Source organism: Moschus berezovskii, chromosome X (assembly GCF_049115385.1).
Source record: "Moschus berezovskii isolate FMDL1 chromosome X, NW_MosBer_1.0, whole genome shotgun sequence".
NCBI lineage: Eukaryota > Metazoa > Chordata > Mammalia > Artiodactyla > Moschidae > Moschus > Moschus berezovskii.
In genome coordinates, this window is record NC_142488.1 from 16615764 (window position 1) to 16641571 (window position 25808).

Here is a 25808-nt window from a genome sequence, read left to right on the forward strand (position 1 = left end):
GTCCACTACTACTTGTTCCAAAAAATACAGTATGACAAGACAGGTTCTAGGAGAGAGGGGGGCTCCATGAGTTGTGGAAGTTGTCCTGTGTTTAAGTACTTAAGGACTGTTATCTGACTACCTACTAATATAATGGCTGATAAATCAAGGCCCCCAGGCATTCTACAGCTCCCAGATCAACTTAGGACAGGACAGCCACAGTTATTCAGATCATGTGCAACGCCAGAGATCAACTTGTTTTAGTGTTTCCATTTCATGGATACTTCAACCACTTTGAAAATGACCTGCCATCTTTTCAGTCCCTTAAAATGTTAAAAAGTAATTTTATCTTTTATTGTGTAGTGAATGATGAAATAGCTGAGTTTAAGCAAATACTGTTTAATTTGGGATTAACAGATCATTCAAACTTATACTAGGGAATTCATCTTAATGCAATTTTAACACTTCAAAAAGCTATAAAGATAAATTTTGATATTTTTCTACTCTACAGGTGACACAATTTATTTACCTTTAAGTGTTTATATAAGAATGTCAACAAAATCATTTTGAATTGACATATTATTTCCCGTGTGGTCTTAGACTGAATGTATATTAAAGTTTAGTGCAAATTTAAATTTATGTTCAAGCATCAAAATAGACAAAAACTATTTTCATGACATAATGTTAATACTTCTTTCATTTTGTGCTTTTTATTGACACATTATGGAGTTTTAAAAATAATATGTAATGGTACTTGGAGGTAAGGTCTTTGGGAAGTGATATGGTTAACCCAAGGTCATGAGGGTGGAGCCCCCATGATGGGAAATCAACCCTGAACGTTCATTGGAAGGACTGATGCTGAAGCTGCAATACTTTGGCCACCTGATGCAAAGAACTGACTCATTAGAAAAGACCCTGATGCTGGGAGAGACGGAAGGCAAAAGGAGAAGAGGGCGGCAGAGGGTGAAATGGTTGGATGGCATCAGTGATGCAATAGACATGAACTTGGGCAAGCTCTGGGGAGATGGTGAAGGACAGGGAAGCCTGGCATGCTATAGTCCATGGGGTTGCAAAGAGTCAGACACAGCTGAGTGACTGAACAACAAAGGAAGAGAAGGGCTTCCCTGGTGGCTCAGCTGGTAAAGAATCTGCCTGCAATGCAGGAGACCTGGGTTTGATCCCTGGGTTGGGAAGATCCCTAGAAGGGAATGGCTACCCACTCCAGTAGGAAGAGAAAGAGACCAAATAGCCCTTTTCTCTCCACCATATGAGGACACACTTAGAAGGCAGCCTACAGATCAGGAAAAGGTTCATCACCAGAACCCAACCATGCTTGCAACCTTATCTCAGACTCTCAGCCTCCAGAACTGTGAGAAATACATTTCTGTTGTTCAAGTCCCCCAGCCTTTAGTATTTTGTTATGGAAGCCTGAGCAGACAAAATAGGAAATTTTTGGTGCTATTGTTTATGAGTATAAGAAATCACAGTATGGACAGTATCTATTCCCAACAAATGCAAAGTGGGTATAATCGTCATGATACTTTTAACATTAGTTTCTGAGGTACCAGCCACATCCTAATGTGTACCTAAGATATGAAATCAGTTGAATACTGATCTAGAGGAGATTTTCATAACTTTTCTTGTTTTTATACTTTTCATGACATTCTTCTTCAGTATTCAGAAGCTTTATGCATCTTTTCTTATCTGCTGATCAGTTGAAGGTGAAAGATTAATGGCTTGTTATTATTAGTTAGAGATGGTGGGGGGCAGGGAGGCCTGGCGTGCTGCAGTCCATGGGGTCGCAAAGAGTCAGACACGCCTTAGCAACTGAACAACAGCAACAATTTATTAGAACAATTAGGGTGTTGTACTGGTCAGAACCAACATGGTAGCTAGCTGTATTTAGTTGAATGATAATAAGCTCTGAGTTATGTCAGCCCCTCTAATTTCTATAAACCTTAATTAAAATGAGAAAGTGGTCAGATGGTTTGTTCAAGCAGGGGAAATGACAAAAATATCCTCTTTATCAATGAAAGAAAAATGGACGAAGATCCTGTCATACGTGGCGTTCTCAGCAGCCTGAGGAAGGGAATGTTTGGTGCAGATGATGTCATGAGAGAGAGCGCTCGGGGATTAGTGGGTGAGGGAAGCAGGGCTGGCAGGGGAAGGAGCTAAGCTAAGATGTAGATTCAGGACAAGGCAGCCTCAGCCTGATGCCACAAAGAGCTCTGGGGTGTGGATAGCAGCACAGAGAGTGCTCCACCCTGTCCCACTGAGTCGTGGGTCCTGCCTGCCCTTCCGGAGGGATGTAACCTCCCAGGTAGTGGGACACAGGAAGTCCTCCGGAGCAGGTGGAACTGTGAGCAGCCCATACCTGCAGCCGTGTGAAGCTGCGTGCTCCAGCCAGGTGGAGGCGTTCCGCAAGGGACTCTGCATCACCTGCTGCAGACATCATTTCTTTTTTATTATTTTAAGTATATGAACCCAGTAGAATCATCTTTTTTCCTTCCACTTTTATTGAGGTATAATTGACATATAGAATCTTATATGTTTAAGATGTACCGCATCATAATTTGACTCATCCATCATGAAATGATTATCGCAATAAGTTTAGTGAACATCTGTCATCTCATATAGATACAAAATTAAAGAAATAGAAAAACAGAGTCTTTCTTGTGATGACAACTCTTGGGATTTACTCTAACAACTTTCATATATAACATATAGCAATGTTAATTATATTTGTCATGTTCTACATGACATCTGTAGTATTTCTTTATCTTAGAACTGGACTAGCACCATGTTTTGAATATGTAAACTGTTTGTTATTGGACAATGATTATTTAATGCTATTTAACTGGAAGGGAAATACCTTGAGGGCATGTCTTTGTTTTGTTTAATTCAAAGGCGATTCCTTGGTTCCCAGAATAGTCACAAACACATAGTAGGTACTTGTTTGTTGCATGACATCTGTGGAATGAATGAATGAGGAACATCTAGAGCACACAGTAGGTATTTGTTTGTTGAATGATATCTGTGGAATGAATCAATGAATGAGGAAGATCCAGAGCTCTGGTGCTGGACTGTTGGAGCAATGCTTTTGTAAGGAACTGGGACTCCTGTTAATCAGAGCTACATCTGACCATGTGTAGTAACTGGCTTGCTTAGAGGGTTATTTTTTTCACAATGCAAGAAATCTGGAGTGGGGGAAGCCAGGCCTGGGGCATCACTCTGCTCCATTATTTACACTCCAAGAGGCTTATGCCTTTGCTTTCAGAAACCTTGTGTCCGTCACAGTGGCAGGACAGCCCTTCCCTCTCAGCCTTGTCTATTCCCCAGGGCCAAAGATGAGAAGGGAAGTCTTTATCCAGAACTGCATCATCTGGACCACCCTAAATGCAAGGGAGTCTAGGATGGGGAGCAGATTGGCTGGTGCCATTGCCACCCGGAACACAATGGAGATGCTGTTAGGAAAGGAGAAGGGGTTAATGCGGAGGCAGATGACTGTGTCTGTCACTGTGGCAAACCTGAGCAAGGCTATGGGTGGTTAAAAATGAACAGTCTCTCCTAAGGGCAAAGAAAGGCAAAATTCAAAGAAAAGTGGAAAATGATTTAAAACCCTCAAATCCTTTTTCCTCTTTTTCTCCTTCCCCGTCCATTTTCTTATGACTTTCACAGCAACCAGGGTTGAACTTCTTCCCAAAGCCCACAGGAAATACTTGAAAGTGAATCTCGCTCGGTGGTGTCCGACTCTCTGTGACCCCATGGACTGTACAGTCCATGTACTTCTCCAAGCCAGAATACTAGAATGGGTAGCCTTTCCCTCTTCCAGGGGATCTTCCCAACCCAGGGATCAAACCCAGGTCTTCCGCATTGTAGGTGGATTCTTTATCAGCTGAGCCACAAGGGAAGCCTAGGAAATACTTGAGACATGTTTCAAAACAAATCAAAAGAGCCTGTAACCCAGGCACTTGCTTACCACTTTTTTTCCAACAGAATTCTTGGATAACTGTTTTATTTTTCACTTAGTGGCCTGATATTCCGTCTGTACCCTAGTGAGTGTGGACGATGATCACCTTTAAAATTCTTTTTCTTTTAAGGAGGAAAATCAGACTGCTGCAATGTTTCTGCTGGTGTTGCCGTTACTATAGGAGACTCCAAGGCGCTGCTGTTTTCGTATAGTGAGTCTTGTGTTTCTCCATGGAGAGGCTTTCATTATTTCCAGACTCTTATTGAACCCATTATGAGACCATTGAGACAGGATGAGAAATAAAAATGTCTACTTTGTTCACTGGGCTGTTATTCCTGGATCTTTACAATTGAGGTGGAGAAAGAAAACACCTCCGGGAAAATAATTTAAGAGGCATGGCTGGTCAGTTGTCTCCCATTTGATCCCAGGAGCCCTGTAGTTCACGTGCAAATATGAAAAGGGCCACAGAAGTAAATTTCAGTGACATTTTTTTATTTAAAAATCTCCCGCTGACAAAACCACCTTTCCCATCAAGGGTCATCTCCGCGCACAATTCAAAGGCTGGCCTGTCCAGTAAAGTGCCTTTGTGCCAAGAATTTTGGATTTTCCTTTACAGCGTTCTTCCTCTGAGTGGTTGTGCTGGGTTTGAATTAGTGCATTGACTTTTTGAGCCTTTGTCTTCCCCATTCATTAAAAATTGACCATTTTTGGTTATATTGACGTGGAGGCACCTAGTCAAATATCCTGACCCCAAAATACGTACCTCACACCAGCAGCACCGTTTTCCCAGGAAATACACCATTTCTGCAAGTAGATTTATAAGTCAATTTTATCCAAAGGGTGTAACAATTCCTTCAAAAGAGCCAGGCTCTCACCCATTATTGCTAATTGGCTAGATATTGGGAGGTTTTGTTTGTTTTTTTGTTATAGCCCATCGAATGCAATATCATATATTATTATCTTGGTGGGCTTTCTATTGGGATGTTAACTTGTTCTACACCCACATAAAATACTTTATTCTCTGGTTTTCTTATTAGATTTACTAACATGTCACTGCTGTACCATTACCATTTAACAGCCTGGGAGGCAGAAAGAACACACTATTATACAAGTCTTGGCAAAGCCAGCACCAATGTAGGGAAATCATTAAGCTTCAGGAAGTTTTAAGTTTTCTTGCACCCAGTGCCTTATCATTAATACAAGGTTCATATTCTTCCCTGACCCCCTCATCTTGTAAAGGAAATAGAGGGAGAGAGGGGGAGAGGAAGGTGAGGAAGAGACACAAATCAGGCTTAGCCATAGCCATTTGCAGTGCCTGCACTTACATCAGTGATTAATCAAACTAATGGGGAGTTCTAATTCGGTGCTCTGCTACCCTTAAGCCCTGTAATTGCGGTGTCTCTGAACCCAAAGGAAACACGTTGCGCTATGCGTGCCCAGGCGCATAGCTTTTAAATCTTCATAACTCTGTAATTACTCCAGTGCTTTCCTTCAAATCTGGCTTAATTTCACTTCCTTAATGAGCACAACGATCTTGATAAAGTTTGAAGTTTGCTGCCTCCGCTGTTCACAAGGACTCCATCCCAGACTGATAATGCGAGTCGTAGATTTCACTCCCTCAAGTTCCTCTCTTGGAGCTGATTTATTTCAGGACCACCACAATCCAAAGCACTTCCTCTGGGTCAAGGCCAGCGCTGGGTGTTTTCCTCACAGAAGGGTGCTTGGAGAGCAAACTCTGAACAGTTTTTTTAAAAAAAGGGCGGTGCCGGCGGGGAGCTTGTGAACCCTTGGGGAATGGCTGTTTTGCTTTATTAGGGTCATGTGCTCCAGAGATGGTGGTTCACTTTACCCAGTCGAAGACTTTGCTTTATAGTAAATATATTAAAAATCCACTTCCTCTTTCTAAAGCGAGCCCTGCCAAAGAGTGAACTTTTTAAGTCAGCTTTCAAAAGAAAAGCAACATAATTTCCACATTCTTTCTCCTACCAACTGGTTTGTAGGATTTTGAAAAGATTTGTTGCAAATGCCCTTTAATGATACTAGTCAGAAGCTCATCTTCCCTTGCAGCTGGTTGGAGGGTCTCAGTTTGGGCCCTGTGGTGTGCTTTTAACCATGTGGTGATGCTTGGTCTCAGCTTCAGTCTTTCTGTTTCTAAGCTGTAAGAAGCAGCATTGAAACCTGAGTTGCTTTTAGCATCCCTGCTCCAGTCTGGATTCCCCCCAGACAGTGGTGATCGCCCTGGGATTCTGGGCAGCACTTAATTCCTCTCTATTACAGCTTGCCTGCATTGCCCTACCATTGTTTGTCTACGTGTCTATCTACCCTACTAGATTCCACCCTTTGAGAGTGATGTTTGTGTCTTCTTTCCTTTTATATCCCTGGCAGCAAAGAGAGGCCTGAGCACCCGATAAATGTTTGCACTCAGTAAATAAAGCTTCCGGTAAATGTTTGTTGCATAACCAGAGGGACGAATAAGTGAATGAAACTCCCTGGTTGTTTGCTCTCACCATCTGCTTTAACTCTGTCCGTTATTTTGATGTATTTGCAGTTCTGACTAGATCCAGATTTAGCATGTTTAAAATTATATTCAGTTTTAAAATGTGAGGCTAGGATTTTTGAAGATAAGAAAGAAGTTGAAATCTCTCCTATTGGAAACAATGTGAGTAATCAACAGTTCTTTGCAGGGAAGATAAAAAGGCTGGTTGGAACAGTCTTTGGATTTGCTGTCTTTGGCATTTTGGGAAAACCATTTAATAGCATGATTTATTTTTTTCTGCCCATGTTTCCCCACCAGTAAAATGCAGGAAAAAAAAAAAAACCCTCTGTCCTGCATACTTCATAAACTAGATGAAGATTTTGAGGAAGAAAATCTAAAAGAAAGGAAATCCTTCTGTTTTGGTATATAGTTTCACCACCCCCCACCCTCCACCACCGCCCTGGAAATTACACACATGATAGTTGTCAATAGTCAGGTAACTGAACTTATGTGTACGGTGGATTAATACTTTGATATTTAATGAATTCCCCCCCCCCCCGGTGTTTCCTGGGAACATGGATTGTTATTGTTGTTTAGACACTAAGTCGTGTCTCTTTTGCCACCCCGTGGACTGTAGCCCACCAGGCTCCTCTGTCCATGGGATTTCCCAGGCAAGAATACTGGAGTGGGTTGCCGTTTCCTTCTCCAGGATCTTCCTGACCCAGGAATCAAACCCGTGTCTCCTGCATTGGCCAGGCGGATTCTTTACACTGAGCCACCGGGGAAGCCCTGGGAACATGGGTACATAAGACCAAATTTAAGGTTCTTGAACTAGAAGAACTTGAACTTTTGAGTCTCAAAAACGAATTCAAGAAGGCTTTGGACATAATGTCCATGCTGTGAACCACAGATCTGGGAGAAAGCATGCTGGTTCCAATAGGATGGTGTATAAGCACAGGCTGCTGGCTTCCTCCCGTGCCCCAGCACAGCTAAAGGAGAGCAAGAAGGGGGGAATCTCAGAGCTCAGCAAATAACACAGCACTGGGGAGAAGATCCCTGGGAGCCCTGATGTGGAGAGAGAGGCCAGTAATGTCTTCTGCAGCCTTCCCTGTGGCTGTGCAGATGCCTTCTTCCCATGTGTTTCACAGCTCTCTCATCTTCAGCTTTTCTTTTGCCCTCAAGGTGTTCTTCTGTGCTCTAACTTTATTTGTGGGTACAGTTTGAGTATAGGATAACCGTGAGCTCCAAAAAGTGTTCTGCTTGAATGTGAACCATATGACTCTCCAGTAGTTTCCCAAGAATGGCAGCTTCTCCTTTATTCTCCAGCCCGTGCTCCAGACTCTGAAATCTGTGCTCCCACCTTTGGCAAGTGGAAGGCACCCCCACTAGAAGATATCTTCACATTATGTTTTATGGACAAACCACACTCACTTTCCAACTGTTGCTTTCTCCTTATGTAAACTTGATAGATGTTCCCATTGCAAAATGGTTTAGGTAACTTGGCTTGAGATGGGAGGCTCATAATTTTGACCAGTAAACTGACTGAAAATGGTTTTTATTTAATAGCGTTTTACTTAGTGGCAGGACTTTCAGGAGTGAATGAAAGTGATTCTGTGAGGAATAGGTGCTGCTGAGTGGAGGGAGGGAGACTCCAGTCACACTAATCATATGGTTATTCTAACAAGCCCATGTGTCTCCTGGAATTTCTTGGACAAAAGAAATATTTTTCAAGTATAAATAATGGCGGTGCAGCATCTATGCCGGGGTATTTGAAACAGAACAGACGTTTTTGGTGAAGAATTTTTCGGGAATTTCTGCTTGGTTGCTTGTGAGGTTCCAGGGGCTGCTTGCTGACGGCTCTGTGGACTGCGAGGCTAGCCAGGCTGGAGGCCAAGGGGCTGGGTGGCCCCTCCATGTCAGTCCTTTCCTTCAGCAAAGACCGCGGCCCCCCTGGACTGCCACAGGCACGAGTGTAACTGGGGGGTATGCTGACACAGTATACTTCATTCATTTTATAATGGCATAAGGTTTATACTGACCGAACATTTCAGTTGACGGGCGGATTGTGCTGGCCTTTGGGCTGCATGAATGACTGCTGGGACTTCGGCAGTGGGGTCATTTTTAAATGCCTCCTTTCTTTCCCTTTTGGCTGCAAGCTCTTGGTGATAAATATGGGCAGGGGGTGGGGGGAAGGGATCATGATCCAGAGAGATGAACATGCACATAAGTAGGTGGAACAGTCTGGCTTCAGATGTCAATCTTGTTTTCATCAGAGCTTTTTGTGGGAAAACTTGGAGTCAAATAGGGCAATCTGAGATTTGAATAAGAGCTACAGCTCCTGGGTATATGGAAAATTCATTGGCACAAAGAATATTCATGCACCCCCTCATGATGACATGATTTCAGTGTTTCAGTTCTATGAAGTAGGAACCAAACTAAAACTGTGGTTGTGGGGTGGGACGGGGGCAGGGGTGAAGCTTGAAGTGAGAGGGATACAGTGAGGCCCGAGGTGGTCTGAAGTTGCCCTTGCAAAGCTAGCACACAGTTTTTATTTAGACAGTGTCTGGGAAGCCTAACAATCACTTCTCTAAAAGTGCCTTTATTCACACCTTCCAGTGGACTGAGAAAGACATCAGCCCACCGGTATGAATGCATATTTTAATTTGTATTAGTTTTATTTTTGGTGACTTTGAAAGGAAAGCTATCCTTCAGACTTATCAAGAAGAAAATGCTGAAGTGACCTTGAGAGGTCCCTGCAGCCTACCAGAGGAGGTTTCGGGGGGCACTGAGAATGAAGGAGATCAGTAGCCACAATCAAGGCTTTTTATTTTGTCCACATGACTTTATTTAGCACATGAGCAGGAGTCCAGGAGATGAGAAAAAGTTTCCCTCTTCACACAGCCAAACTGAACTTTGAATCGTTTTGAAGTCCTGACTCTCTGCTGACCACTTTGGGGCAGTCACCAAGGTAGCTAGCCTGCTCTAGAACTTAATTACTTCCTGGAATTCTAACCCTCCCGGGCCTCGAGGACAGCTTCCCCTCCCCACAGGACTTTTCTGTCCTCCCCTTCAGTCACCTCTGTCTGGTGGTCAGGGCCAAGGAAGGAATTCCCCAGTAATCCAAAACTCCCCTTAGGAATGAGACCCCGCCCTGCTCATCACCCTGGTCATGTCCTGCTGGCCTCGCAGCACTGGCCCCTGAAGGCTAGGACTAGGGCAGTGCCAGGGGAGGGGCAGGGAGATGTGGAGCAGACGCACTGCAAGGCCGCCTAGCTGGATGCTTTTACTTCATTATTCTTTCTGCCTCAGTGTTAGGGAGGAGCGGGTGGCTTGGCTACCTAGAAGAACTCATGTTCAGAATTGTGAACATATTTAAAAAGTCAAGCTGAATTTGAAAACAGCCAGCTCTAAGCTGTTTAGATTTGTGAGATTAAAAAAAAAACTCCCAAAAGATGCTTTTCCAGAATATTCTTTTTTCACTTTTTATTCGGAAACAAGCTCAAAGTTTCAGGAAATGTACCATGATCCCAATACGCCCTTTACCTGGACTCACTGTTTTGCACATTTTGTCCCGTTTTCTTTTGCTACTTCTTTGTCCATACACATTATCACCATCCTTCTTCTTGTTGCTACTGAGCCACTTCCACGTGTCCCTTGAAGACATCATGTCCTTTTACCCCCACATCCTCAGCCTGGATGTTTTATGAACAAGGACCCTCTCTCGACAAAAATGTTATTTTTTGAGGTAGGAGAAGTGTGAACCTGTCCAGAGTGCCGAGTGTGGGGCCTATGCAGGCTGCTGCTAAAGGCAGGGAGAGTGGAGAAGAGACCCCACCACAGGTCTGGAGGGCTTTATTGTTGCCATAAAACATATTTTTTCCATGTTCTCTTTAGACACATGAAATGAAGTCTGCATTCCCAAGATCTGGCTTGTGGCTTTAAAATAAAAAAAAATATTTTTACAGTATTCTACTTGGAGAGATGAAGGCATGCATTTTATTAACATTTCTCAAACTCTTTTTTAGCTTTTAGGCTGACAGCATCAAGCCTTAGACTGGTGCAATCGAAATACTGTACATGCCGTTTTAGAAATTACACCTTTCAGTTAACCAGAGGGGGAAACTTTATTTTCTTCTGTGAATCATCAGCTCTGTGATGGAGAGCTTTAACATCCCTGTGTGTGATCAGCAGAGTAGGGTGACAGGGAGGTAATCTGGTTTATCCCACCTGACGTGTCAATGAGTTCTGCAAGCAGTTTTCTGGGGTTTTGCTCATGGGTGGTTTGGGTCTCATTCATGATGTTCTATAGAGACCTGGTCCAGCCCAGCGGCAGACGAATACCCAGGAAGGGGTGTAAGCCCCACGTTTGCCAGTCTGGCCACACCAGGATGCACTCTGAGGGGCAGCCCAGTTTTCCCTGCTAGGAACGCAAAGGACGTGCTCAGAGCTGGAACTTGGCGAAGCAACTTGCTCCAACATGTCAAAGCTGCTGCATCCCCAATACCCCACCCACCTCCTTCCGCACTTACACCCCCAACCCCAACTTGAGGACTCCCCGCCCCCACCACGAGGACAGTCTTAATCCTAACCCCACCGAGGAAGTGTCTTTGCAGCAGAACAAGCCTGGAGAGGTGAGGCCACCAGTGACTCCCAGCGGCCGCATAGGGCGCTGCGCCCCCTCGCCCCGGCCTCTCCCCGCTCCCCTCCCCTGCCCTGCGTCCGCCCCGCCGCCCCCGCGCCGCCTCCTGCGCCTGGGCTGGAGGCAGATTCCTCTCTCCGGGTTTTCAAAGCGCCTTTCCGAAACCACCTCCCCGCCCAGAGAGGGCGAGAGATCCCGGGCGCAATTGCTCCCCGGAGCGGCCGACGGGCGCGCGGGGAGAGGCCTGTGCCGGGGTACTTTCAAACTGAGGCGCGCACACACTCACACCCACCCACCCACCCAGACACACGCGCGTGCGCGTGCTCGCGCGCGCATACACATACACACACACATACACACACGCCCATTTATATAGGCGGTGGCGGCAGCGGCCGGGGCGGCGGCGGTGGCGGCGGCGGCGAGCGCAGGAATGATGGAGCTGAGCCAGCCGACCTGGGTTGGAAGCAAGTGAGGAGAGCCTAGGCGCGCCCGGGATTTCTGCGCCCCGTGCTTGTCATCCTACTCAGGGAACGGTGCACGAGGAGGAGGGCCGGCCAGACTGATTTGCTAAGGGGAGGGCGGGGAAGAGGAGGAAGCCAGGTGAGCGAGGAGCTCCCTGCGTATCTGGACTGCCCGAACGCACCTTCGCCGGACCCCAGCCGCCTCTCCACCCAGGTGGGCGCGCCCGCTTCCCCACTCGCCAGGGGCGCTTTGAGGAGACCAGAAAGTCGCGGCCCGGCTGCGCGGGATGCCTTTCGCCAAGCGGATCGTGGAGCCGCAGTGGCTGTGCCGGCAGCGACGCCCGGCGCCTGACCCGGAGGAGGACGCGATCGGAGGCAGCGCAGAACCGCCGCCGCCGCCCCTGCAGCTGCCCGGCCGACGGGACGAGGCCGTGGCGCCGGGGCCAGAGGATCCTCCCCTCTCACCCCCCTCGCCTCCGGGGCCGCCACTGCCCGCGCCAACCGACCAGGCGCCGCCGCCGCACGGAGAGGCGCCCGCGGCGGGTGAGGAGAGCGTGGCAGGGATCCTGGAGGCGGCGTCCGCGGCCGGCGAGGCGTCCTCAGCGGCAGCCACCGCGGTGTTGCTCATGCTGGATCTGTGCGCGGTCAGCAACGCGGCGCTGGCCCGCGTCCTCCGGCAGCTCTCGGACGTGGCCCGGCACGCGTGCAGTCTCTTCCAGGAGCTCGAGAGCGACATCCAGCTCACCCACCGTCGCGTCTGGGCGCTGCAGGGCAAGCTCGGCGGCGTGCAGCGCGTGCTCGGCACGCTGGACCCCAAGCAGGAGGCAGTGCGTGAGTACCCGCGCGGTCCGCCCGCCTAGCGCTCGCTCCTGCGCCGCACCCTCGCGCCCTCCGCGGTCGCCGCAATCCCGGCCCCGCGGCGCCGCGCCCGCTGCGGTTTACACCTTACTCTTGCTTCCCCATCCCTCCCCTCCCCTGGGACTCATTCCAGTCCTCCCGGAGTTCGGGTGAGGGATGCAGACGCCAGGGGAGAAAGTTCAAGGGGCGGTCTCTGACCTCAAAGGCAGCGGTGGACTGAGAGGGAGCATTTATGGGGACAGAGGGGGCAGAGGGGTCTGTCATTGACTTCTGGGGCTCGATTTCTCCGTCCCTCCCTGGGAGGCAGAGGGTTGGTGCTACTTCTGTGGTTTCCAGCAGCCCGTCCTGAGCCCTGTGTCGTCCTCCCACCCCCATCCCAGTGCGTGCTTGGGGGAGGGGGGCTCGAGTCGTAGAGTGGCCTTTTAGGGCTTCTGCTCCGCCGTGGCAGTTTTGGCCCTCTTGTGACCTCAGGAGCGGCACCGAGCTCCGAACTTGTGCCCTGTGCTTGGGTGCACCATAGCACGGCGCTGCCTCCCAGAGCGAACTCCGAAGCGCTCTGCTCCAGCCTTGTGGCTTGGGAGGGGCGTGGAGGGAGAAGTGTCCCGGACCCTGGGGAGGTCAAGGAGACCCTTGGGCATCTCTCCTGCCCTGACCACAACAGGGTTCCTACTGAATGACTCTCTATGCCATCTGCCTTCCAAGAATCTTGGAGGTGTTCCGCGCCCCCCTCCCACTCCCCACCCCAACGTGTACTATCATCCAGTTTCACCCCGCGTGTGCAAGACCCCTGGGCACCTTTGCTGCCTGTTAAACTTCACTCTTGCGACATCCCAGGGCTCCCAATAAACGTAATTCTGGCGCTCAGGAGGGTCTCCTGGCACACTGTTGGCCAAATCAGGAGGTGTCGGAGTCATTTAGAACCGAGAGGACGGTGGGCGGGGGCCCTAGGCTAGCATGCCGGTCCTTTGGCGCCTAGTTCAGCGGCTGCGACGCTCACAGCGAAGGTGATGTCAGCGGCTCTGACTTATATAAGAAGCTTCCCCGGTTGCTGCAGCAGCTGCGCCGGTGCGCGGTGGCCGCTGAGCGCGCGGGGCGGGGGCGCTCTCAGCATTCTTCCCCGGGGACTTCCGGGCACCTCTGCCCTGCAACCTGGCCCAGTCTTCTAACCAACCCTTCCCGCTCGAGCACTGCCCTCCTTCCCCCAAATAAAGTAAAACCCCTTTGAACCCCGGCCCGGGAATTCGCTGCTTTCTGCAATAACAATAATAATAAGCGTAATGAATAAATGATGTGCGCGATCGGTTTTCGCAGCTATAAAAGACCCGGAGTTGGGTTAATGACTGGTTGTTTAAAGGGCAATTCCGGGGATGAGTTCTGGAAAGAATTAGGACTGCTGTGGGCCAAGTCGTATTTTACTTTTGGGACTTGAAATGAGCGCTTTAATCCTACCTCCTTTTTTTACCCCAAACCACACAGCAGGGACAGGCCCTTCACTTTCAACAGCGCTGATATCTAGGGAGTGCGGTCGGTGGAGTGGTGATTTCACTTCAAAAGGAGTGGAGGGAAGTTTTGCAGACTGTTGAGTGGTGCATACATTTCCCTTGTGTGTGTGTCTGTGTGTGTGTGAGAGAGAGACACGCACTGCCCCTTAAATGAGATTTCTCATAAGTGAAACTCAACACTGGAGCAGAATGAGTTTTCTCCCTTTTTTCTTTAGAGGCAAGGGTGGGTAGTTATGCACCCAGAATTTAATACAATCCTTTACACTGTTTGGAGTACAGACTAATGGTTAATGGAGAAAATGGGATTTTTGGTGTGTGCTTACAAGTGATGAACATATGATGAACATATACTCTGTTTAGGCGGTTCCCTGGTAGCCTAGATGGTAAAGAATTTGCCCACAATGTGGGAGACCTGGGTTCAGTCCCTGGGTTGGGAAGATCCCCTCGAGAAGGGAATGGCAACCCACTCCAGTATTCTTGCCTGGAGAATCCCATGGACAGAGTAGTCTGGTGGGCTACAGCCCATGGGGTCGCAAAGAGTCAGACATGACTGACTACTTTCACTTTTCACTTTCTTTCATACTCTGTTTATGTGTATTTATACATGAATAAATAAATAAAGATGGGGCTCATATAATAAAAGGGGCAGACTTAAAATCTCCTATCATTTTTACATTTTTCTAAAACATGATCTCCATGCTTAGTACCCATACTCCTCTCTTCTCTTGTCCACATAAATTTGGGATGACATTGTTCCTGTTTGATGTCATAAAGGCATTACCTTTGGGAGGAAAAGCACAGTACTGTGTCTTAATTTGGGTTTTTCAGTGTGCAGAGGTGGAGATAAGGATTTCTGTGCAAGGAGTTTCTTTGAGAGGGGATCCCATGAAGCACGGGTAGGGAGTGGGGGAGTGGGCAACTTGGGTTCAATCCAGCACACACCTGAAAGTGTTCCGCTGAGGAAGCTGGAGTATTTCTCCATCAACTTCCAGCACTCACTGATGGAGAGCACTTGGAGCCTGAACTCCCTGGCTCCTGAGACCCACCCCAGGTGTGGGCTCAGCAGGCTCCTAGGCCATGCATTGGGGTGTCAAAAGTCTGTGGTGTGGCATGTGGGACCTTTTAGATGTGAAGATCCCACATGCCACAAGTTCGTGTAGCCAAGTAAATAAATATTTAAAATAATATGTCTGTGGCATGTTTGGGAATGTCTGCAGGGGTTGCCTGGAAAGGGGAAAGGGGCTGTTTGTGGGTGGAGAACCAGTGGCATTTGCTATGTTATGCATCTCCCTTCAGCGTTGCTCAAAGCCTAAGGGAGTTTCAAAGGGAGAGGAAGCCTAAAAGTGATCGGACTTCCCTTTTCTCCCCCCTTGAATGTGTCTGGGTGCCTCCATACCCCTGTATAGCCTTTCCACCCATGTCACCATTCTCCATGCTGCTTCATCCTTGGATAGCTGCTTCCTGTTGCCCTGAGACAAGCTGGGGTGGTTTTTGCAGGGGTGACATCATCTGACACACACTTCAGCAAAATCACTCTGGAGGCAAGTCTGGAGACTGGTAGACCAGTTATACGGTGCAAGTGGTGCCCATAGCTGGGATTCAGTAAACAGTGAGAAAGGTTCAGATTGTAAATTCATTTTGCAAATAGAATTGATGGAACTTACCAATTGGATTGGTTACAGGGTATAAGAGCAGAAAATAATAATAATTATTATGGATGACTCCTAGTGGGTTTTTTTTCCCTTAAATAGCTTATAGAAAGTCCATTGCCAAAAATGGGTAAGGTTTGTGGAAGAGCAGATCTTTTATGGTTGGGGTAGGGGGGAATGGAAGTGATAATTTTCTGTTTGTGCTATGTTAACGTGAGATGCTTGTGTCTGACAGTTAGATGTGTGAATTCAGAACTCAAGAGAGAGGTCCAGGCTGGAGGTGCAGATGCAAGATGTAAGGGCAGCGATGATATGTGAAACCCTGGAGCTCAGGACCAGGTAGAGAGTAACGAAAAGGGGGCCAAGACTTATTCTAGGGCAGTTCAACTTCAAAAGTTTTGTAGAGAAGAAAGAGCAGTGAGCAAGCTAGAAGAAAAATCAGGAGAGTGGTATGAGGGAAGCCAGGACCAGGTGTCTCAGGAAGGGAAGGGGAATCGTTTTGGTCAAATGCTTCTGAGAGGAAGACAAGTGCTGATGTAAGACCGTTGAGTCTGGTACCTTGTTAGCAATGAGAGGCCCTGGTAAGGGCCATTTCGGTGGAGGGGCAGAGAGGAAGGCCACATAAGGGGAGTGAAGAGAACAGGACAAGTGGAAGAGGAGGGAGCAAGCACAGACAGCTCTTGTAAGGAGTGTCGCTCTGAAGGTAGGGGAAGAATGGAGCCGTGGCTGGAGGGGAATGCAGGGCCCAGGGATAGTTTCATAAAAGGTGCTGATATTGAGGCATGTTTAGATTCTATGGAGAGGGAAGAATTGATGGTGCTGGAGAAAGAACTGGATAATTATGGAAGTCCTTGAGAGGCTGAGAGGGACAGGGATCAGAGCACCGTTGCCCATAGGAACTGGAGGGAAGATAACAGATATGGGCAGAGGGACAGGTGACTGGTGAACTGGTAGCAGTGGGATGGGGTGTTCTTACCCAATTCCATCTCTTTTCTCTAGCTTTTTTGGAGGGATCATCAGTTGAGAGGGTGTTGGTAATGTGAGGAGAGAGGACAAGGCTTTAGTGGTGTCCCAGGAAGGGAATGTGGATGTGGGAAAGATGTATGGAGGGGTTCCCTGGCTGTATGGAGAGGCTTCTGAGACTTACGGTCACAAACATGGACTCAGTCCAGCTTTTTGGTCACTAAAACTGGAGATTTTGGAATTATTTCATGGGCCTCAACCCCAAACTGTTCATCCTGAGACATTTGAATGACATTGGCTTTTGGGTTGCTGTTGATTGTATTTAGTTTCTGAGTCTTAAAGTACTTTTTATATTGAAGCTGAAAATTCATGCTAAGTCACTCAGTTGTGTCCAACTCTTTGCGACCCTGTGGACTGTGGCCCACCAGGCTTCTCTGTCCATGGGATTCTCCAGGGAGGAATACTGGAGTGCGTTGCCATGCCCTCCCCCAGAGGATCCTCCTGACCCAGGGATCGAACCCGCATCTCCTGTGGCTCGTGCTTTGCAAGCAAATTCTTTACCACTGAGCCATCGGGGATATCGACAGAAAAGGGCACAGACCATAAATGTATAGCTTGGTTAACTTTCACAAAGTGAGCATCTCACATAACCATCACCAAGGTCAAGAAAGAAGACATTGCTGTATCTTGACCCACCCTCCCAAGGCCCATTTTATCAGTCACTACCCTCTTCCCCGAGGGAAGACTTCTTCCATGAATTAGGATTTCCTGTTTTTGAACTTTGTGTAAGTGGAGTCACATAGTATATACCTTTAAGTGTCTAGTGTTTCTCACCCAATATTTGTAAGAGTCTTCCATGCTGTTGTATATACAGTAGATTGTTCCTTCTCATTGCTGAATAAAATTCCATTGTGTGCATATACCACCATTTGTTGGTCTGTTCTAATGATGAATGTTTGGGTTATTTCCAGGGTAGGGCTATCACCACAGATGTTTTCCTATGTGCTTTCTGGTAGACTTATGTTTGAAATATAATATATACATATATATATACACATATATGTACACAGTTGTTTGGAATCTGTCTAAAAGTGGAATTGCTAGATCAAAGGGGATATATACATTTGGCTTTAGTAGATACTGCCTAACAGTTTTCTAAACTGGTAGTACCAGTTTATACTCCCAGAAGTATATGCAAGTTCCAGTTGCTCCATGTCTGCTCCAACACTGGTATGGTCTTTTTAATTGTAGCTACTCTGTGGGTAGCTAATAAAAATCTCATTGTGGTTTTAATTTGCATTTCACTGACGGCTTATGAGATTGAGGATCTTTTCATATGTATTTTTGACCACTTGAATATTCTCTCTTCCTCATTTTTTCTTCATCTTTCAGTAAGGTTCTTTGTATGTTTTTTCTTCTCTTGTAGGAGTTGTTTATACGCTGTGGATGTAAGTTATTTGTGAGCTATAGATAATTGCAGTTACCCTCTCTCTGTCATGTGCCTTTTCACTCTCTTAGTGTTACCGCTTGGTGAGCAGAAGTTCTTGTTTTTATGTAATCCACTTGATGGATCCTATTCTTTATGGTTAGTGTTCTTTGTGCTCTGTTTTATTTGTTTTTAAATTCTTCACTCACCCCAAGGTCATGAAGATATTCTTCTATGTTCTAGAAGTTTTTTTGTTTGGATTTTGTCATTTAGACCCATGATTCACATGGGATTGATATTTACATGTGGTGTGAAGAAGGGGTCAAGACGCATTTTTCCCTGTGGATGCACAATTAATCCATTGCCTCATACTGAAAAGACCATCATTTCCCCATTTTACTGCAGTGACATGTTTGTTATCTAACGAGTAGATTGATTTTATTTTTTAGTTAACATTCATTGAGTTCTGCTCTATGTCAAGCCCTGTGCTAAGATCATTGTATTGAATCTTCACAGTGACTCTATGAGAGTTATTATCCTGTTATTTTCCTACTTTACTGAGAGTTAACAGCTTGCCCTGGGTAGTAACAGCTGGAAAGTGATGGAGCCTAGAATTAGGGTCCAGGTCTGAGTGCACAAACTATATTTGCAAACATTAGACTTTTCTCCCATGAGTGGCTGCACAAATCTAGAGCAGTTCCAATGTTTAAATCAATATGCTTCTGTCCACTTGTCACGTCCCTCCCTGCCTTCCCCACCTTCCACCCCAGTCCAGTCACTCTGAGCTCTACTGGCTGTTCCCTAAGTTGCCAGGCTTTCTTGTTCTTCAGGCCGATGTGTATACTGTTCTTCTCTCTGGAACATTTCACTGGCTCATTTCTGTGCTTTCTTTGCTAATCTGTGGAGTTGTCATCTTCTCGGTACAGTGGAACCTCATCCCTTGCCTGCTGCCTTCCACCTGCGAATTTTCTAGAACTGTGTGCTGACCTTTATCTTAGCTTTTCTCCTTCTGGACAGCAGACTATGTGGGTGCTCTGCTAGATTCCTTCAGCCCTCACCTCTCATTCTGAAGGCTGCTTGCTGCTAACTCCTGTGACTGTGCCTAGGGCTTTTTTTCTTCTGCCTGATGGACCATGCTAGGCCCTGCGCATAGGGCAACCAGAAGTGCCAGTGAGTTAATGCCCCTGAAGCAATACTCAACCAGTTATGGATAGGACACTGGGGGACCAGTGGCCCTGCTTCCTTGCCCCTTGGATGAGAGAGCTCCAAGGCATGTTCTGTACCATCTCTCAGAGTTCACCAGAGAACTGAGCTGTAGTTGCTCACCATGGTGACGTGTCTTCAGACACACTGTGTAATCTCTGCCTTCTTTTCCCCATCTCTTACCTATGGGTGCTCCCTGGGGTCAACTCCCATAAAACCTTCTTGGCCTTGAGCTTGCACTTGTGCTCATAAGGTCTGGGAGAGCCCATGCCAGAACAGTCTGTTTAATCTTTGAACTGTGAAGGTGAAGACCTGGGACCGAGAGTATGGTAGAGATCACACTTCTCTTTCTTTTTCCCTAAACTTCTTTCCAGGGGATTATTAGATTTGCCACATGGGCACACCCTTCCAGACGCTCGGTGGTTGGTCTGGATATAACCTAGCACCCTTAAGTGGGCTCACAGTTCGAACCTCTTATTGGGGTGGGAGGAGGTCTTCAGTGCTTCAAAGGTGAGAAGAGGCACAAAGCAAACTCAGGCCTACAATGATGAAGGCATACTCCGTCATTTCCTCAGTGTTCTGCCAGCCAGCCTTTGAGAGTACCATTTGTCTTCCTGGGGAATTGGGCCAGTGATGGCCCCAAGAGATCCATGCTCCGTATTTGGAATGCATAATCTCAGCCACAGCTGAGCCCCAAACAGATGAAGCCAGAAGTAGTCTAAGAAGTAACACTTGGGGTGAATCGTTCATTTGGGTTTGGTATGGCAACGCTCATCATGGGTTCAGCCTGCTTTTGGAAGGATGATCCCTTTCCTCCCCATTCTGTTCATTCTACCGCTCACGAAACCCCTTTATAGTCTGGTTAATGTGGGTTTTTTCTTTGGGGGGGAGGGATGTTTTCGTCGCTGTGGTTAGGTGTCTTTTCCTCCTGGCTCTACTCAGCAAGTTTTTCTGAGACATTATGGAATCCAAACAGCTCTACTGAAAGCTGCTTTAAAACCTCTTGTGGAGCAACTGGGAAGAAAGCGATCTTTCAAAGGTTAATAATCCATGTGTGTAACTTCCTCATAACCAGTAACAGCAACACATTTCTTTCTAGACTTTTCTTGTTGTACTGGATTGAGCTTTTAAATCAAAACTACTAAACTGTTTTACCTAGAAAATAATTGCGATTCTGTTGGGCTGATATTTCTAAGATGGTAACAGTAAAGATTTCTCTCTTTGTGTTTGTGGAAGTGTTTTCCACACAATGCCATCAGGAAAGTGTAAATTCCACAGAAGCACTCAGGCACATCTTCAATCTCAGGGCTTGTTGTCTGCAATGGTCATCACCTTTAAGTTCCAATTATACATGACATCTTTCCTGTTGTCCCATGCTAGCCCAAACATCTTAAAGATCCACTGACTTTGAATTTTTTTTTTGCCACTCTTGTGGGTTTCAGGATCTTAGTTTTCTGACCAGGGATTGAACCCAGGCCCACGGCAGTGGAAGTGCTGAGTCCTAACCACTGGACCACCAGGGAATTCCCAATATTTTGAAATTTTAGAACAAAGACAATTTTAAATGTAGTTGGAATTTTGTTTCGATAGTTCAGTTGAATTTCTTTTTATTCTAATAAAAACCACGAACCACAAGATTTTGTGAGACACTCTGTTAAAAACAATCATGGGAAGAGTATCCCCAGAACAAACCCTCAGTCACAAAACTTCCTGAAAGTTCTTTTTGCATCAAGAATTCCTCATGAATCACATCTTGATAACAAGTGAAAACAGAAGATAATCAGCTGAGAATGGTTTCTGAATGTAAGGCTCCCATTCTAAGGTCTAAATTTGTTGAAATAAGGTTTTGGCGAACCCTCCTAAGCAGACTGTAAGCCCACAAAGGGCAGAGACCCTGTCGAGCTCATCTTTGTAAATGACTAAGAGGCGTGAGTACATGAGAAGGTTTGAGTGTACTGAAATAGAACTCTGAGGACCTGATCATCCATATGATGAAAGATCACTTAATTATGAAACGTCTGTGAAATGTCCTTCAAAGCTGTTGTCATTCAGTTGCTCAGTTGTGTCCAACTCTTTGCAACCCCATGGACTGCAGCACGCAAGCCTTCCCTGTCCATCACCAACTCCTGGAGCTTGCTCAAACTCATGTCCATCAAGTCATTGATGCCATCCAACCATCTCATCCTGTATTGTCCCCTTCTCCTCCTGCCCTCAATCTTTCCAAGCATCAGGGACTTTTCCAATGAGTCGGCTCTTTGCATCAGGTGGCCAAAATATTGGAGCATCAGCTTGAACATCATACCTTCCAATGAATATTCAGGGTTGATTTCCTTTAGGATTGACTGGTTTGATCTTGCAGTTCAAGGGATTCTCAAAGTTAACCAAGAATAAAATGAAGTTAACAAGAGTTGGAGAGTCTTGGGATCTTAGAGTTGGGAAAGACCTTAGCATCCATCACATCCAACTGCCCACCCAAGGTGAGACTCTTTTTAAAGATGTCCCAAGTGGAAGCCCATTGAACTTCTGTGCCCTCCAAGATTCCTAAGAAAGGCCACCCACATACCAACTTTGTTATTGGAGGGTTACCACTCTAAAACAGTCATTACCTACACTGAGACTAAATCTGTCTTTTGGCAGTGCCTGCCTTTTAGTCCTGATCTGCTGTCTGGAGCCATATGAAATCTGCTTATAATCTCTTTTCCAGGACATCATTAAGTGTCTAGAGGTGACTATTATTGTCACTTCTAAGTTTTCTTCATCCCAGGTAAAACAACTTTAGTTCCTTCAACCAGGACTCTTAACGCCAAACTTCCTGTCCCCTCCACTCTGGTTGCCCCCTGCCACAGGTGCAGAGCAGGAGTGTACCTATTCCTTTCTCGGTCTGATGTCCCCCTAGGACTAAAGTGGCCCTTGTTGCTTTAACCATTTGCGGGACACTGCTGGTGCATGATTGCTCTTACGGCCCAACAAACCCCTATCCTTTATAGGGGCAGTTCTTTTACACGTGGCTTCCTCGGTTCCATTTGTGTAGTTGGTATTTTTGAACTTAAATTTCACAAGACTCCCCCATTGTCTCTGTTAAATTGAATCTTGCTTGCTTTGCTCTTTCATTTCCAATCAGTGGTGATGGTTTAAAATCTTGATTCAATGTGTCAGCTACTGCCCACAGCAGTCTGCTCTCTGCAGACATCATAAACATGATTCTAGCCCATCACCCACATCTTTGATAAAATTAATGTTCAGATAGACTCAAGGCCAGAGCCCACTGGCAGGCAGTACTAACAGCATCCCTCCAAGTTGATGTCTGTTAATCACTGTTCCTTGGGTACCATCGTTGCAGCAGCCCTGAATGCTCCCCCCACCTTCCCATTCAAACCACATTTCTCCACGTTGCCCACAAGATCTATCATCATGAGTGATTGTCAAATGGTTTGCTGAAATCAAGATACCATATGTCTGTAGCATTCCTTTGATCTCCCAGTCTAATAACCCTACTCAAAAGGGAAATGAGGTTAGTCTGGCTCAAACTGGACTCACTTACAGCCATCAGAGGGGCTATTTAAATGTTCTTCTGTATAATGGATAAAGAGTTTATTTGGGGGAATCTGCTTTGGTGTTGCAGCCATCGAATGACTATAAAGTTGGACAGCAAGGGGACTCTCTGGGTCCTAGAGTGCATCTCTTTGCTTCCGAAGTGCCTGGTTTGTCAAAAGCAGAGAATTCAAGTGCTTGTCCCTGCCTTTCTTTGAGGATACTTGGTGAGAACCTTATGTCCCTGTGCTCTGTACCTTCAAGAAAGGTTTGGAATTCGTGATGTTCAGAGTGTGGTTGGGCTTAGTTTGAGCAAAGTTGTCAGGTATCTGGTTTATCTAATTGTTGAGAGGAAGCGAACATGTGGTTAAGAAAACAGATGCTGAAGTCTGATCATGTGGTTCAAATCCTGGGTCCTCGCTCTTCATCTATTATGGGATGGAGATAAACCCAGTACCTGCTGTATCCAGTTGTTGACAGGACCGAGGAGTTAGGTGTTCAGGCACTTACAGCTGTCTCTGTGAGCCCCTGGTAATTATTGGCTGTTATTTTATTGGAACTATAATTGGATCATGCAGAGTGGGAGGCCCGTGTTCGTTTTTTCCAAGTAAGTATAAACGTGTGCCTGAATCTTTGAATTGCTGGCTCAGGGAGAAAGAGACAGCTGACCAAGCAATGCTCTGTCCCCCTTCACATTCAGATGGCTCTTAAGATTTCTGTGTCCTTTGTGGCTTCTTTTTGTCATGCAGAGAAGTATCGGAATAAAACAAAATTGACCAGTGACCTTATCATCCAGATTCACTCATTTATTATATGCCAGACACCCTTTTAGGCCCTTGAGTTTCATCAGTGAGCAAGAAGTTACAAAGTGTTTACAGAGGAGAGAGACAATCCATAAACAGCAAATCTGACACTTTTAAGGAGATTAGAAAGCATGTTAGTAGGTGATCAGTGGTACCGGCAGAAAAGCTACTAGCACAGGATGAGGGCCATCCGTAGGATTGGAATGAGGTTGCCATTTTCGATGGGGTAGTCAAGTGAGCCTCATTGAGGAAACAGCATTTAAGTGAAGATTGGGGACATGTGAGGGAATTAATGAGTTCACGAGCGGAGAGGAAGCGTTTCAGCAGAGGAAACCAGAGCTCCTGCCATGGCGCTGAGGTGACAGCATGCCTTGTGTGATGGAGAGACAGCCCGAGTGGTCAAGCAAGCAAGGGGAAAAGAGGCAGGAGAGGAGGCCAGGGAGGGGGGCTGGCAGGCGGCTCGGCATTGTCAAGTAGGCCATTGTGAGTGAGGACTTTGCCTTTCGCGCTGAGTGAAGTGGGGACTTAGTGGAGGGTTTCGAGCCTAGCAGTAACATGATTGACTTAGAGTTTAAAAGCATCACTTTGGCTACTGGGTCATGAAGAGACTGTTGAGAGAGGCAGAGGTAGAAACGGACAGTCCAAGTTGGAGGCCATCCTGGTGAGAAGCGATAGTGGTTTGGTGGAAGTAACAAGAAGCAGCTGGATCCAGCTTAGAGCTGTTGGCATCTTTTGTTTCATGTTCAGGGCTAGGCAACTCAGCTTAGACAGATGGGCCTAAAACTGAAAATGAGAGGAAAGCCCCCCTCCCTTCTTACTCTGCCAGACTTGCTCCAAAAGAAACCAGGCTACAGTGTGTCTTGCTCCTTTTAGGAGGAGCAAAAGCAAAATCTCATGTGTCTAATGTGTTTTGCAAAGCCATTTCTGAATGTTGAGGAGGCAGGTACTTCTCCTGGAGTCTTGATTAATCTTATGTTGCTGTCTTGGAAAAATGGAAAAGGCATCCTAATGGATAGTCTTTTTTAAAAAGTCAGTGTACAATTTCCATCCAGTGAAATGTTTATCCCTCACATGTGTAGCTTGGTGAATGTTCATAAATGGGCCCACTGTGTAACCCACACTCTGGTTAAGATAGAAACTGTTCCCTTATTTCAGATAGAGTAAGTACTTCTTTAACGTAAGAAAGCAGCATGTTAACTCTGCTGCTCTTACCCTAGCCCCTGCCAGGACTGTTGTGTGAATACGCCATGGAAGATGATGATTCCACAGAAACTTGTGGACTATCCGGTAGGATCAGACTAAGAACTGGGGATCCCATGTATAGGATTTGCAAAGGAGCAACCTTCCAGTTCGAAGCTAAGTAAGTGCCAGGGATGCCATGCAGAGCATGACTATGATCAATAGTGATGTATATCTGAAAGTTGCTAAGACAGTAAATCTTAAAAGTTCTCATCACTAGAAAAAAAATTGTATTAATAAGGTGTGGTGGATGTTAGCTAGGTTTATTGGAGCAATCACTTCACAATATGTGCAAATATTGAACCATTATGTTGTATACCTGAAACTAATGTATGGCAGTTGTACCCCAATTAAGAAACAAGCCTGAACGCCAAAAAAAGATTTCTAACAGTGGAGATTCCTCACTTCAGTCTGAGGGCGCTGGCTATTTATGATGTCTGGGTGGCAGGCGTCGGGGAGAGTTCCATTTGACACAAGGCTAAGAATCTGGCCTCAGAGGCCCCAGGGGTAACTTAGAAGTAGGAATTTTCTAAGATAGAGCTAAAGTAGCATTTAAAAAGAGATGGGAAAAAAATAACTTGTTAGTTTTAGGCAAATTTTTAAGTAGCAGAGAATGCTGATTTGCAACTGTTCTCAGCTGATGCTTGAAGCCTGGCTGGAGGATGAAGAAAGTTGTTTAAAAGATGATTTATTATTATTACATCGAAGTGCATTTAGATGTGTGGGAAAAGGAGCTGTACTCTGGAGTTCAGCTACTCTTGATTTTCGCTACTAGACATCTGAGGGAGGAAAGAACTAGGAGCTAGGGGGAAGGATGATAGCCAGTGAGACATAATGCTCATTAGAATATAATATCAATATTTATGTTTCTCTCCAGCGTGCATCTGGACTCCGTTCCTTTAGCCTGGATCTGTATTTTAATAATGCGAGTATAGCTGTGTTTTCCATTTGAATTTCACATCAGAGTTCAGCTGCCTCAGTCAGCCCCCTCCTCAACCCTGAAGTTCTTCCATTTGCAAGATGGCGCATGTTTCTCAAGACTTTGATTCTGGAGATGTGTGGTGTGGGGAGTGCAGCATGAACAAATACCACAGAAATCCTTCTCCATG

General features: G+C 46.2%; 1 protein-coding gene across 1 annotated transcript in view; it reads left to right on the top strand.

Annotated features, from left to right (window-relative positions):
- Positions 1 to 11629: 11629 nt before the first annotated feature.
- Positions 11630 to 25808, top strand: part of NHS (NHS actin remodeling regulator) — a 345530-nt gene continuing 331351 nt past the window's right edge. Inside the window, exon 1 of the mRNA XM_055393761.2 lies at positions 11630 to 12356. Within this exon, the coding sequence (XP_055249736.2) occupies positions 11813 to 12356 (544 nt within the window). The 5' untranslated portion in view covers positions 11630 to 11812. The remainder of the gene's footprint in view (positions 12357 to 25808) is intronic.